The sequence below is a fragment of the Ciconia boyciana genome, chromosome 6, assembly GCF_034638445.1.
Source record: "Ciconia boyciana chromosome 6, ASM3463844v1, whole genome shotgun sequence".
NCBI classification, from domain to species: Eukaryota; Metazoa; Chordata; class Aves; order Ciconiiformes; family Ciconiidae; genus Ciconia; species Ciconia boyciana.
In genome coordinates this window covers 45,632,367-45,647,471 of record NC_132939.1, presented here as the reverse complement: position 1 = coordinate 45,647,471, position 15,105 = coordinate 45,632,367, and the positions used below count along the sequence as shown (strand labels likewise).

General features: G+C 54.1%; 1 protein-coding gene across 1 annotated transcript; it reads left to right on the top strand.

The window, feature by feature from the left end:
* The first annotated feature begins 1,986 nt into the window (after positions 1-1,986).
* Positions 1,987-7,813, top strand: PROX2 (prospero homeobox 2). Its single transcript, XM_072865216.1, has 5 exons — positions 1,987-2,130; positions 4,405-6,033; positions 6,594-6,701; positions 7,168-7,362; positions 7,472-7,813. Exons 1-5 carry the CDS (start codon positions 2,086-2,088, stop codon positions 7,655-7,657), a joined length of 2,163 nt encoding a protein of 720 aa, XP_072721317.1. The 5' UTR covers positions 1,987-2,085; the 3' UTR covers positions 7,658-7,813.
* Positions 7,814-15,105: the final 7,292 nt, after the last annotated feature.

The following is a 15,105-nucleotide window of genomic DNA, read 5'->3' as shown; positions in this document are numbered from 1 at the left end:
CCATGTTCAGTAAGTGTGTGGAGGCAAAGCAGATGAAGTCCCAGGAGTGGCACAGGTGGCTACGCTTTGTCCACCCACCCCACTGCTCCTGCACGAAGTGTCTCACAACCACACGTGCCCCTGGGTTGGTTAATCACTAACCTTCAAAGAAGAAACTACAGCAAGGAACTTCAGGGACTGATAAAAGGGGAACATCCTGCCCTAGAAGGTGCTGAAGACTGGGGGAGTGCCCAAGAAACACGAAGTCAGAAAAAAACGCAGTAACTAGGGGAAAGGTAAAGGCGACAGGGGGAGATCATGACCACCGACTCAATTAAAGACCAAAGAAAGCTACCCCGCCACTTCCTGCGAGCAGGCGCAGAATATTAAAGTAGCTTTAAGTTGAAATAAGAGAAAGGTAGACCAACAGAAAACTGCTTTGTGTAATTACTTATGCATATGCATAACTAGACCATATAAATATTGTACCTGCATGACTGAACTTTGTGCTAGCTTTGTGGAATGACCACCTAGCACCCATCTCCGCACAGACATGAAATGAAATGCCTCTGCCCTGTGTGTGTATTGGCATCTTGCGCACCGGGTAAACGACCTCACGCTTGTGGGATAACAGTTTTGGTGACCCAAATGGGACTGCGCTGACAGCCTTGCCCGGTTCATCTTGCTGCATCTGACGGGGAGAAGAGACCTGAGAGGACTCCAGCGCGCACCGACCTGTTGATCGGGGACTCCTTCCGCTCCGGTCCTGCAGTCGGGCGGTGGGCGACGCAACGGTACAACGCTACTAAAAAGAGGTGTCTCAACCACTCCTGAGGCCGCAAAGAGGGAAGATTCCAGAAGCCCAGGGCTGGGGCCAATAAACAGGGGCACGCACAGGGGCTCGGGGGCTTCTACACCAAACACCCCCGTTGGCAGGACCAGCGCTGGATCCAGGACTGGTGATATTTCTACCTCAGTATCTTTCTCTCTTTCCCTCTTTATCTTTCTCTCCCCCTTTTCTCTCAGGGTTTGCTAACAAAAGGCCTACCTTACTTTCAGCAAAGCCGCACAGCTCAGGCCAATACAATCGTGCAATAACCAACAGTTATAGAATATTTTCCATACAGGAGTTTCTCATTCTTAGTAAAGTTGATGTTTGTTTATGGACCTTGGGTGTCGTTTCACCTTAATCCACACCAAGGGGATTTGCAAATCTGAGTCACTCCCAAGTGGGGTTGAGAGGGGTCTGTCAGGCAGACGCTGACTGTGCTGTGTGGCTACCCTTATCGTCCTCATCACCCTCAGACATAAACCGTTGACCAAGTCTGAGACTGCGACTGGATCCAGCCGCACCTAAACTCTCTGAGAAGGAGTTTAGGAAGCAAGGGGGTCCTTTCTGAACCTCATGACTCAACGGGAGGGCCACCTCTTCTCCCTTAGCCACGCGCCAGACTCATGTCCTTACCGTGACATATTTGGCATCACAAATTTACTTCCCCCTCCCCACAGGCAGGACATGACACAGTGTCTCTAAAGCACCCTGTGATCAGCAAGGGACTCAGTGTTGCTGCTTTTCCTGTGTTGTTCCATTTCCTGGCCACGTCCTACACCGCAGACTTCCAGGCCAGGCGACATGCCTCCGTGTCCCCATGGCAGGGGATGTTGGAAATGCCTGGGCGCTTTCTGTGGGAGCTGGGCAGCACCTGGAGCTCCGGGTCGGCTCCTTCCTTGCTCGCGGCCCTGCTTGCCTCTAGCCCGGTGTATTTGCATCATCTCACCAACGGTTCACCATCCTGGGTCCTGGATGGGGTTTCCAGGCCAAATTGTAGGGGGGAATTGCTGACCTGGCCCTCTGCTCACCTGAGGAGCCAGCAGCTCGGCACCAGCCCTTGCCCGTCCGACCCCAGGGGCTATGAGCCTGGGAGCCAAGCGGCAGGGACGGTGGCTGGACCCCGGCGCTGGACCTGACCTCCTGGACATCCATCTGCATATTCAGAAGTTGTTCCCAGCCGGTTGGCTGCCTCCGGCCTCCCCACTCCCTCTTTAAAGGACCTGAGCGCAGTGGGAGGACGCACCGGCGCTGCCTCTGCAGCATCCGTGGCCCCGATGTCTGCCGTCGGGGCACTGCGCCCCTGCGCCCCTGGGGCCAAGGTGAGTGGGGCGGAGATGTGCGAGCCGCTCGGGTCGGGGACTGCTTGCTGAAGACAGGGTTGTGCCGGCTGGGGAAGGCTCTGTGGGGATTTGCAGTGCTGGAGGGGCGGCAGGCTGCTCTGTGCATGGCTCTCCCACCGAGGAGCACCTGAGGAGCCCAAGTGGGGTAGCTCCCGTTTTGGAGAGGACACGCTTGCCTGCTCTTCTGAGCATCTTCATTTTGTTCCTCGGTCTTTTTCTTCAGGTAAGAGGAGCCTCGGCTGCTTTTTAGTGTTTTGGTGGTACTGGTGAAGGCTGGTAGTAAGAGTAGGAACCGAAGCACACGTCTGCTAACTCAGCAGGGAAAGGGCTGCATCAGCAGGAGTGGTTTGCTTGGGGCAGCACCTCCGGTCCTGCGGCACTGGGGAGGCTGTGGGGGGAAGCCGAGGCCACCCGCGGTGGGCTGCCATGGCCTGGGACCGCAGGCTCTGCTCCCACCCTCCAGATCTCTGGCAGAAAGATGGTGGTGCTGGAAGCCTTAGGCAAGTGGAGGGCTTCTTGCCAGCTCTGAGGCAATCTGCTTATGAGGGGTGTATTGTCCCGGGTTTCTGAGGCTGGGAAGCCTCAGCATAGGGGATGGGTAAGCTCCCTGACCTTGCTGTTGAACACAGAGGAGGTGAGAAACTGTGACCAAGTGCCAAAAGGTGTTTCTGTAACAAACCGAGTGAGGTAGCAGGACTGGCTGTCTTGTGCTCATGCCATGCGGAAAGGCTCAAGGGTGGATGAAATCTATGACTGTGCTGCATTTGCTGTGTGGCTTTGTTCCGTGGCTAGCAGGCTAAGAGGTGGCTGCAGGCGATGGTGAAGCTTGTTATACAAGGGCAAGGGCTGATGCTGAGAGCTGCCGGCACCCTGGCCTCGCACTGGCCACGGGTAAACTGAGCAGTTTGAATGCCCTGATGACAGACTGTTAGGAAAATGAAACCCTAATGGTCGGGAGGGGTGGGGAGACAACATGGGAGAGCAACAAGTGGTGTCAGACAACACAGAAAATACTTGGTTTGTCCAGACTAGAGCTCTCCCAGATCCCTGCCTGGAATACAGGGCTGTTTGAAGAAAGGCAACCTGCTAAAGTGTGAGAAGTGAGAAGAAACCCATTTTCTACACTGCTCATTAGCCTGGGGGACTCGCTGTGGAGCAGACAGTCATGGGGACAAGAGGCTGATGGTGTTGAAAATGATCAGACATTTCTGGGTATAGCAAAATAATCTCAGACACTTTAAAGGTGTCTGGAAAAGACATAAACTGTCCTACTTCAGTGATGCAAAGCTACTGCTAATTAATGTGAATGAGGAAGAAGCATCCCACAGGGACGGTTACTCTGTAATTGCCCAGGATACGAGCTTTTGCACCTTATTTTGCAAAGCTGTCCGAGCGAGCGAACGAGCGGAGGGGGTGGATCCCTGCCTGGAGTCAGTGTGACAATTTTAAGCCTGGGGCTGCCGGCTCAGTAGTTTTTCTCTTCCCTCGTAATCCCCATCCCTTTTATTCAGTGTTTTGCCAAGCGTTTAGGAGCCCTGTGCTGCGTTAGCCTAAACATCCCGGTGTGTCCCGCTTGCAGCAAGTCACATCACAGTTTCACCCTCACTGTGCCCCTTTCCAGCCAGCCTGTTTGTGCTGCCCCAGCCCTGCAGCACTGCCGCCCATCACCATGCCCTTGGGGCTCTGGTGGTGGGTGCTGGGTGCCCGCAGAAGCAGGCAGCAGCCATGCCCTGGCCTAGCTGCTACACACCATGAATGCCTTCAGCCAGGGATGTAGCTGCCATCCCCGTGCTCTGCCAGCACCTGGGAGGACCCAAAACCACCTTTTCCCAGGCATGCGTGGCAGAGGGCTCCGTCTGGTGCTCACCAGCCTTGTACTTGAGTCCACAAGCCCAGAGGGGAGTTTCCTCAAATGCCTCCGGTGCGGGCGCAGCTGGCAGTGTGGGAAGTCCGTGCTGCCGGGCACATCCAGGGCCCAAACCATGTGAAATGTACTCCGGGCACAATGAATGCCTGGCTGGTAGATGGGAGCTGTGACAGTGTCCAGGGCATTGCTGCTGTCATGCAACACCGACAGCCTGCTCACAGGTTTTGCAGCGCCTGGAGGTTTCTGCCTGGGTCATTCCCTGGTGAAATAGATTTTTCAGGGGAGCAGGGATGCCCTGGAAATATGGGAGGAAAGATCTCTGGCCATGTGCATGGAGAGCTGCTGTATGAGGTCCTGCCCAGTGATGTTTCTTGCTCTTTCTCCAGCTCCGCACCGCTAGCAGGCTGAAACATCAAAGACCTGGGAAGCCTGCCAGTCTGTCACTGGAAATGATCCCCAACCAGCTGAGGGTCAGCTCTCCGGTGTCCAGGCAGGAAGAAGAGATGATGGATGGCAGGACTGGCTCTGAGCAGGACAGAGACCGTGCCACTTCAGGGCATGGCCAGGGGCTGAAGTCGGAGCCCTGTTTCCAGACCGACTCTCTCTTGCCTTCCCCCAGTGCGTCCCTGATATCACAGCTCCTCAGCCACCCAATGGTTGGCAGGAGCCTGGATCCCACCATCCTTTTCCCTTCCTCTCAGGCAGTGGCCCTGCCTCAGGACTATGAGCGTGGTGCATCTCCTGGAGAAGGAGTGCAAGCCCTGGCTTTCCCCAGGACCTGTGCCCCGGCTCCTGTGCCCTGTGCTGGTGACAGGGACCAGCTCTCTAACCAGCACCTACGGGACCAGCTCTCCGACCAGCACCTACAAGCTAAGCGGGCCAGGGTAGAGAGCATCATCCAAGGCATGAGCCTCCCGCCAACCCCTCAGGCATTTGGCACCAGCCTGGAGGCAGCTTTTGGGCACGAGAGGGAGAGGGGCGGCGAGATGCCCCGGGAGAGCAAGAGGAAGCCGAGGGTGCCCCAGCAGGGCACAGGGGTGGCCGGGCGAGTGGCCCCCATTGGGAGCAACCCCCATGCTGAGGGCTGCCAGCAGCTTAAAGAGCAGCTCTGCTTTTTAGAGCAGCAGCTGAGGCAGCTTCAGGAGAAGTTCTCCCAGGTCTGCGACTCTGGGGATGCTGCCCAAACCCAGGAGGGTGCCGAGAAAGTGCATCCACTGCCTGGAAAGCCTGGAGACAGACCGGACAAGGACAGTGCCACTGCCACCAGCGACCTGCGCAAAGCACCTCTCTGGAGGAGCGTCCTGGAGGTGCATGGGCTGGAGGAGGATGAGGATAGAGGTGACACAGGTGGCCTGCCCTCGGCAGCGAGGGTCCTCTCACAGGCGCTGAAGCACGAGCTGGCCGGGGTGATGTCCCAGGTGGTGGACTCTGTCCTGAAGACCGTCTGGCCGAAGGCAGCCAGCCACCTCCTGCAGCAGCACTGCAGCCTCCCGGTGCCGGGGCCAGACGCCAGGAGAGAGTATTTTGCTGCTGGGAAATGCAGAAAGCCACTTGCAAAGCCATCTCCTATGAACGCACCAGGCTCTCTGGGCTCACCCCAGGCTGAGGCCCTGTCAGGAGCTGCGGGGAAGAGCCCAGGCTCTCATGCTGGCTCCTTCAGTTCAAAGGGGGTCAGAAAACCCTCTCAGGTACCCAGCATGGGTTATTCGCTGGGCTCGGCTGGCCCCGTCCAGGACAGCCAGCTGCTGAGCCAGCTGCTGGGCTATGGCCAGCACGGCCTCTGGGGCAGCGGCTCTTGCGGGAGCCCCTCTGCTCTGCAGAGGGGTCCTCCAGAGCCCCTCGACTTGCACTGGGGAACTGTCAAACTGAGGTCGTCGGTTGTGAGACAGCAGCAGCAGCATCCCCTGCCCCTGAGCCCTGCCAACATGGAGACCCTGGCGCTGCTGCCGGCTGGCAGGGATGGCCATGGGGAGCTGCAGGCTGCGATGGATGGTGCGCCCTTTGCCTCCACCCATATATCCTTTGGGGGCAGCTGGAGAGGTCCCTGGGCTCGGCTGGAGCTAGAGAGGTCCCTGGGCTTGGACATGCTCCCCTTGTCCTCCAGAGCCACAGCTCGGCACAGCCCCTGCCGGTCTCCCCAGGGCCAGGGTCCCCGCTGTTCCACAGGGGGCTAAAAAGAGGTGGGCAGGAAAGGGGTCCTGAGCTGCGGAGGGGCACTGCTGCTCCTCAGGGCTGGTTCGATGCTGTAGCATAGCTGGGGGTAGAAGTCAGGAGCTCCCAAGCCTGCTCTTAGGCCATCCGGGTGGTCCTGTCATCCTATGCCAGGAGCAGGCGTCTCATGGAAATCCCTGTTCCCACTGGCCTGGGAAGCGCCGTGGGGAGCGGCAGCTTCCCTGGGGATGCCGAAGGGAAAAGCCAGTGGCTGCCCAGCCGGGGACAAACCCCCTCACCCTGCTGCCGGGCCGTGGCGAGGGGTTATCGTGGGCACCGGGCATGTGCGTGCCAGGGCCGGCACTCGGGGACACGCCGCGCCGGTCGGGCTGCTGCGCGCAGGCTTTCCTTGACCCCGAGGCAGATGCAGGAGGCGCTGACCCCTGGCCACCTGAAGAAGGCCAAGCTGATGTTTTTCTTCACCCGCTACCCCAGCTCCACTCTGCTGAAGGCCTACTTCCTCGACGTGCAGGTAAAATGGCAGCACCCGGTGCTGGCGCCAGGCAGGGCTCCCGTGCAGCGTGGCACCCAGCCTGCCTGACTGGGGAACCGTGGGGAAGGGGATGCTCTCATGTCCCCCCGCCTTGCTGGCAGGAGCAGGGGGACGGCACCCACTTCAGCATGGGCCGCCCTGGAGCGGGTGCTCAGGGCCAGGGCAGACCTGGGCTGCCAGGTCTTCGCTCTGTGCAATTGAGGCGTTGGGATTAAAGCACATCACAAATGTGCCTCCCCACCGCAGGGCGGCTGGGATCCGAATCTCAGCGGGGAGAGGCACCACGGACACCCCCATCTCATGGTCCTGGCTGGTGCTTTTGCACCCCTGGGGCAGGGCTGGGTTTGGGGCCAGGCCAGTGGTACGTGGCTGGGCTTGCGGTGGCTCATGGGTCGGGAGGCTCCAGGCTGGCGTAACGCCTGTCCTCCGGCTCTCCCCCCGGCAGTTCAGCCGCTGCATCACCTCCCAGCTCATCAAGTGGTTCAGCAACTTCCGTGAGTTCTACTACATCCAGGTGGAGAAGTTTGCCCGGCAGGCCCTGCTGGAGGGCATCGTGGACGCCGGCACCCTCCGGGTCTCCCGGGACTCGGAGCTTTTCCGCGCCCTCAACATGCACTATAACAAGGGGAACGACTTTGAGGTGAGGAGGGGGAGCCGGGGGGCAGGGGTGGCGGCGTGATGGGGTTTGCCAAGGCGAGGGGGAGCTGGGGACCCGGTGGTGCCATGGGCTGATGCCCGTCTCGCTGCAGGTGCCAGGGCGGTTCCTGGAGGTGGCCAGCCTGACGCTGCGGGAGTTCTTCAGCGCCGTCAGGGCAGGCAAGGATGCCGACCCCTCCTGGAAGAAGCCCATTTACAAAATCATTTCCAAACTGGACAGCGACATCCCAGAAGGGTTCAAAGCCGCCGGCTGCTCCCAGGAACTACTCCGCAGCTGAGTCTCTGTCAAAGCAGCCCTGGGTCCCGTGTGCAGCCACCATGTGCTAAGCACCTCATGGATACGCTGTACAGCATCCATTATTCTGAGTATTTTTCTCTCTGGCCTGTAAGACAGCTCCTTGGGTGAGGTCTATCACTTGCCTCAGGTGCTGAGATTTTATGCTGTGTTTTATTCCCCTGCTCAAAGCTGGTGGGGTCCTGCTGGAGACCCTCAGAGGGGAGGGATGGAGGTGAAGCCATCAGGTTGGAGCCTGGGAAATCGCCCTGCCCCAACTCTCCCCATGACCCTGGGCAAGCTGCCTTCCTCCTCTTCTCCAGAGAGCCACAGATCAGGGCAAACAGCCTTTCTGTTTATAAAGCAGGCAGAGGTCCTAGCAGCGGGCAAAGTTTTCTTGGCGCAGCAGACTGGTGGCTGTGCCCGGTCCAACAGCACGCCTCGGTTTCTGTCCAGATACAACACACCAGTGTCCAAAGAAAACAGCTGGTGAATTCCAGCATTTCAAGCACCCCATGGGGATAGTTGACCCTGTCTAGGAGATGTAAAAACAGTATTTGTTGTAGCCAGCACGAACAACACTCCTCCCTGCCTCCCCTGTGCTGTTTGGCAAGAGCCCCCCATGCAGCTGCGTGCTGTGGCCAAGCAGGCGAGCGTGTGCTGGTGGAAGCAGCCCAGGAGCGACCGCTCACCAGCAGTGTTACCCGTGATGCTGGAGGAGAGCAGGGTGCGCAGCCGGCACCGCTCGGACCCACAACCAGCCCCCATCAGCCCATCACCTAGGAGGAGAGTGCCACGTTAAACACCCACCCGTGGCCCTTTACACCGTGCTTCTGCTGGCAAAACTGCCCCAAATATCTCGGCTCCACAACCTGCCCATGGTGAAAGAGGAGCACGTTATTTGGGACCTGTCAGTCCCTGTGGGTTTTAACACAAGCTGGTGAGGAGCTGAGCCCTGAGGTCTGCAGCCCCATTTCTGTAGGGGTGTAAACCCAAGGAGGTTTCTTTCCTCAGTGGCTGTTTTTCCACCTGATGGAGTGTGGCAAAGCATTTTGTGTTAAGGGCTCTCTCATCCTGGCAGAGGTGGCGGTGGGGAGGGAAAGGCTGCGAAGAGGAAGGCGGTCCTGGAGAGGCATGGCAGGAGGTCCTGGAGGGCGATGCATAACTGTGGATGAGCAACAACATCTCCATGCAAAATGCTCGGGGAGAAGAGTATTGGGAGGAGGTCAAGATGTTGTTGGATGTGCTGCAAGGTGCTGGCTGGGTACTAGAGCACAGCAAGTGACACGGGAGAGGAAAATCACAGCCCCAGCATCAGACAGGCGCACGGGGTGATCCGCAGGCAGTGTGTCTGCAGGGGTAAGGAAACGTGTGGTAACATCAGGGCAGGATGGGGTCTCCAAAATAGGGGCAGTTTTACAGTGGTTCCCCCCATTGTGAGTGCGGCTAGCCAGATTTCCTGCTTCTGTTTGTACGTTCATTTCTTGAGGTTTGTATGTTTTTACAACCCCAGCACCAAATTTACTCGATCCATTTTTAAATAAACATGTAGTTTAAGTTATCCCTTTACATCCCTAGAGACAACTTCTGCTCTCAAGCATTACTCTGAGAATTTCTTGCCTTTTGTTGGAAAAGAATAACACTGCAGGGAAAGGGCTTACTCCTCCTGCCAGCATCCCTGCGGGGCCAAGCAGCCCCCACTAAGCAATGTGCTCGTTTAAACCCGCACCCCAGTGCCTCGGGGCCAGTCTGGTCCAAAGTGCAACTTGTCGGGAGGATAAGGAAGGGCGGGCTGGAGGCAGATGGAGACAAATCCCAAAGCTTATGGGTGCCAGACTCAAGTGTATGGCATCTGAGAAGTGCCGCTGGTGGCACCGTGAAGGACAGGACGGTGCCGTTCCTGCAGGCAATAACTACCTCAGAGCTTAAGTAACATGTTGGATAGGCAAAACCGACACTGCTGGAAAAGCAAATGATGGCCTGGCTCAGGAAAGGGGTTATTAAATTCTTTTGGCCATAGCTCAACAATTAGGGGACATACATAAGATATAGATTTACTGAAGACATCCTGCTGGAACAAAGCCTTTTTACACAGAGTCCCTGGGGGGGGCAGTTTCCTCTGCTAACATGCAAGTTTGTGGGCATCAGTAAAGTGGCAGGTGGGGGGCTGAGGGCAAGGCAATGCCCCAAATCACAGAGTCACAGCGTGGCTGAGGTTGGAAGGGACCTCTGGAGATCATCTGGCCCAGCCCCCTGCTCAAGCAGGGCCACCAAGCGCCGGTTGCCCAGGACCATGTCCAGACGGCTTTTGAGTCAAGGAGGGAGACTTCACAACCTGATCATTAATGAAGACGTTGAACAGGACCAGACCCAGCATTTGGAGCAGTATTTTTGCTCCAGTGTTTGCCGTATAACTGCAAGGAAGCAGGAGCTACAGAGCTGTGTTTTACACTGGCTTTTGTGAAACATGGACCAGCACGACCACAACAAACAGCATCTCACATTAGTTATCCTTTGCCTGTGATGAGGCCTCGCCACTTGTATCCACGGGTTGAATTCTGCCTGGGCAGATTTTGCATCCAACAGAAATATATATATAAAAAAAGCAGGGCTAGAGAGACTCTGGGAAGGACACGAGACCACAGGGCACTTGTCTGGCTGGCATCTTTCCCACCACCTTTTCAACCCCCTGTCCACCTTCAGCCAAGTGTGACAGGGATGCCAGGGATGCAGAGGGAGCATGGAGTGACCAAAAGGTGGGTAGATGCTCCCTCTGCAAGCAGAGCTCCTGTCCGGGGAGCCTGGGGTGCAGCTGCCTCCTCCCGGGCTGCTCGCCTGCCTGGAGCCGGGGGGGTTGCACCCAGGCAGGCACAGCTCTGCTGCGCAGTGCTGAAGTGGGGTGAGCTGAATCACAGCCCCGCACCCCTGCGAGAGCCTTGGAAAGCAGCAGCCGGCTGGCAGAGAAGGAAGGGGGGGACTCACGCTGCCTTCCCTCCATCTAGGTCGTAGGACTGGATATGGAGAAGGCAGCACATCTGCTGGGATGTGGGGAGAGCAGGGGGTTACTCTAGGGGCAATGGAGCCTGAAGCATAAGGGAAATAGGGTGTGAATTCTTAAGAAATTAGGTTTCACTGGTTGTGCTGTTCAGGGTATGGTGTATAGTTTCATTTACATTCTAGGTACAGCAGCTAGTTTTCAAACAATGTGGGTGCCTGTCACAGGGAGATTTCTACTGACAAAGTGTGCCTGCTTGGGGGGCTGGGGGCAGAAGGGAGAGCCGCTGCCCGCACATCGACTACAGTTGCAACCCTCAGGCTTGGGTGGGCTTTTGCATCACCATTTCCCACTAATTACCCAAGGAAGCAATGGGGGTAGCACACTCACCTACTGCTGACTCGGTTTCATCTTAAAAAAAAAAAAAAAAAAAAAAAAATTCCTTTTCTTTCCTCTATCCAAATCTCTGTGGTATATGCAAAAAGCCCACAGCCACCCGTAAATGTCTCCTCTGGGAACAACTCCTCGGGGCTATCCTTTTACATTTCCAATTGCATTCGTAACCCATCCACAGCAATGCACCCAGTCCACACAGCTAAACAGCAGCAAAGACTGCTAAGCACTAAAAATCGCTGTTTCCTGCCTCCAGGCTGCTGGTGCCCTGCTGAAAGAGGGAGATGTGACCACACTGACTAAGCTGGCAAGGCCCCGAAGGCCCTTATGTACTCCTCTACGTTATTACTTACCATAAGAGCCCTTATTACTAATGTACAGCTAATTAGAGCTTGAAGAAGTTCCTAATGAATGTTCATCCCGTGTGCCAAAATAGCTTGGGCAGAAACTCTGACAAGCAATAAAACATCTCTGGTTTTTCTTCACTCCTGCTAATGACTTGGACCTGTCTGCAGTGACTGAACCAGCCCTAGAGGTTCCCAGCTCAAGCAGATGTTCTTGAAAGGGACCTTCCCTCAAATACACCTCTCAGATGCATATCTGGCATATCAGGGCAGCTCTCTCCAGGTAAGCATCCCCTGGTGAGCCAGTGGCCTGTGCTCATGAAATCTCAGCAACATTTGCTGTCCCATTCATTGTATGCATTGGAAGGACAGATTAATCCAGGTTACAGTACAAATACCACATCTGAGAGATCTGACATCACTTTTCAGCTGGAGAAGACACCCCTTCCTCTGCCTCTGGTGCGCAGAGCTGCCCTGTGCCGCAGACCCAGCACCACTCCAGGGGAAAGCGAAGCGATGCATGGAGAGACTGTGGAGATCAGTCTCAAGGATAAAACACCCTGTGGGGTCCCCCAGGACAGACTGGTATCTCTAGCTGGTAGCAAAAGCTTTTTGTTTTTGCACACCACGAAATACCGTGTTAGCGTGAGCCACGGATCAGGGGATGGGAACTGGGGAGTGGGGCTGTGCCAGGTGCCAGCTTCACAGCAGCAGCTAGTTGAGCCGTTCTCCCTTGACTTACACAATGAAAAGCCCCGTTTTGATGAGACAGTGGCAATGGATCCAGACAGACAGGGCTGCACTCTCCTTTCTGGGGTACCCCAGCTCACCAGCCTGCCTACAGCAGCTCAGGTGCAAGCACTAAGGCTTGGGTGCAGAGATGAGCAGGGCGGAGAAGGGAGATGTCTCGCAGGGAGCTCTGCCCACAGGGCAGCGTGGGCAGGTACTGGGACAGGGAGGCCACCGTGGAGCCCAGGAGCTTTCGAGGGAGGTACGTACTCTGAGCAAGGGCGCACAAAGCAGTGAGAGGGTCATCAGCCTCTGCTGGAAGCTGGGTGCAGACTCGCCTCCACCACCCAAACCCAGCAGGTTGGCTGGGCGTAATGCTCATCTTGGACAGGAGGCAGCTGGGGTGGAAGAAGATGGGAGGCAGGCTGCCAGAGAACAAGCACGTGTGCCCATGCATAGATAAATACCAAACTAGTAAATCCATTTTTAAAAGCCTGATCTAGAATGCTTGAGAATGGCTATTCAAATAAAGCCAGTGAGAGCTCTGCCACAGATCTCGAGGAAAAGCAGATTTAGGTCAACACATGTGAGGATACAGTACATATTTATATCCTAATTCCTTCTCAGCTAACCGTACAGGCTGCTGAGTGGCAGGTGAAGTCCCATGCCATTAAGTCCCATGTTATGATTGACTTTTTTTTTCTTTTTTTTTTTGTAACATAAAAACATTACAAAGACCTACAATTTGAGAAGTGTCCCATTTTCTCCTTTTGAGATGACTTTCAGCATATTTACAGTAAGGAATCACACCTACTGTCAGCCTCTGCAGTATTTCTATAGGCTTCCCAAATTTAGTAATTGTTTTTTTAGCACTAGGCTTTTGATTAAAACTTCATAGGGTAATTTTCATTTTGTGTATGAAACATCGTTCTTGGTTTTTCTATTCCAATAAAATGGGCACTATAGTGACTTTCTGTGGCTATTTCCCGTTACCTGCTAAGCAACTCTTAATGCATTAAGCATTAAGTCCAATTGGCATGAGCCAAATGTGGCAGCTTCCCTGCTGGTGTTTATTGCTCAGGCTTTTATCATTTTTTCACTAGTTGTTCTACTAGATTAACAAGAATCATTCTTAAAAGTGCCAGCCTGTACCCAGCAGGATCAATGTTTTTGTCTTACTGCAATCATGGAAAATAAACAGCTAAAAGCAAGTGGTGAAGTGAAAAGCTGGGAGTATGAAAAATACAAGATAGAGCAGAAAATCTGGAACTTCAAGGAAAATATTTTACTGGATTTCCCAAAGCACATATATGTCATCCATAGCTTTACACAAAGAACAGAAATTATAAAAAAATACTTTGTATTATTTAAAAAAAATTAGCGAAATACCTGACAACATATATGTGTATATACATATCTATACATCTCTATATAAAACCCGTCCTCATTTGGTTCTCAGGGAACGAGCACAGAATATTCAACAGCTTAAGTAATTGTTTCCATTTCTAATTTCCAGGTCTGTGAGTTAAGAACCAGTAGAAATAAGGACAACTTTTGAAAACACCATGAATTCATGCTCAAGGGAAGTGAGGCCAGCCCTACCCATCTCTGCATCTACTGAGTCCCCATGACTGGCAGCGCAACCTGTGTTCAAATAAAAAACAATTACAAAGGCTGTTTTTAAATAAAACACGTCAGGAATAGTAGCTGCAGTTACAAAAACATAATGCTGTAGAAACGGTATTTTTAAAAGCCACAGTGCTCTCCTCTCTTAAGCAATCGTTATAAAGCAGAATATCATCTATTCATGTTTAGAAACGTCCCGGGCTGCAGCTGTGGGCATTACACCGAGCAGCAGCAAAGCCATATCTTCTCAGCTCTGACAGCTCCTGGCCCAGAGATTTTTCAGTTTGTTGTTTCTTTCCTGGAAGGCCATGCCCATAGCATGGCATTTCCAAGTGAGCACAGAACACCAGAGGCTTTTTACTCGGCAGTGGACGCTTCAAATACCCTCTGGGTAGAGCGCAAGCCCCTGTGCGGCACCCCGAGTCACCGCTGCTGTCAGAGCTCAGACGGAGCCCTTCGTTGCATTTTTCTTTGTCACGCCGTGACTTCAAACAGACCTTTTATTCTGCAGCTATTTCTAACCCCTGAGCTTGAAAGGAATCTCACCTCCGCTTCTGACTAAACTTTTAATGAGCAATGTTATCTAAAAGACCAGAGCAATCTCTCTGCAGGAACTGGCAGCATCTGGAAGTTGGAAACACCATCTCAGAAACAGTCCAGTCTGTGAAGGTCTCTGTATTCATGGCACAGGATCTTGACTTCCCAAGGCCTTAACAAGCCAAGGCAGGAGTGTTTGATCTGGTGACAAATGTTCTGTTTCAGGAACTTCATGGAGCTTTGATTATGTATTGAAATGTAAAGGAGTGACAATACTATACTCACCCGTATGTTAGCACTTAACTGGAGACGTGTCCATTAACACTATATGATTTGCTTGTGTAAGCATCTTCCATACCTGCACTGTAACCAGGATTCTGGTGGCAATGCTTTCTGCATTTGAACAGTCACACCAATCAGGAAACAAAATCCTTGCAGATCCCAGGTTTACTCATGCAGATGATTGCATTTCATTTTTCAGAAGGGGGCACCTCACGCTGGAAGGCACTATCTTTGGACCAGCGTTTCTTGAGCAGCTACTGTGGGGAAGACTGCGATGGCACAGAGCATCTGCTTGGTGCCAAAGGCCTTGTTGCTGCGTGAAACTCTCCAATAACTGAGACAAAACTGCGGAATCCTCTTTCTCCTGAGTTGTTGTAAGCTTGTTTCCATATAACCGTGCTGTGCAATTCAAACAAAAATATGGCAATTTCTTTCCTTTACACACTCAGTGTGGCCATCCTATTCCCTGCTAACAGCCTATGGTCTGTCTGCATCAACACACTCATGGTAAAGCCCGCCATCTCCCGATGGCATTGATTTACTCGG

Bases quoted from the DNA above. Each gene is read 5' to 3' on its own strand.
- PROX2 (XM_072865216.1), top strand. From the start codon at position 2,086: ATGTCTGCCGTCGGGGCACTGCGCCCCTGCGCCCCTGGGGCCAAG. The intron at 6,702-7,167 runs GTAAAATGGCAG...TCCCCCCGGCAG, and splicing joins CCTACTTCCTCGACGTGCAG to TTCAGCCGCTGCATCACCTC. The intron at 7,363-7,471 runs GTGAGGAGGGGG...GTCTCGCTGCAG, and splicing joins ACAAGGGGAACGACTTTGAG to GTGCCAGGGCGGTTCCTGGA.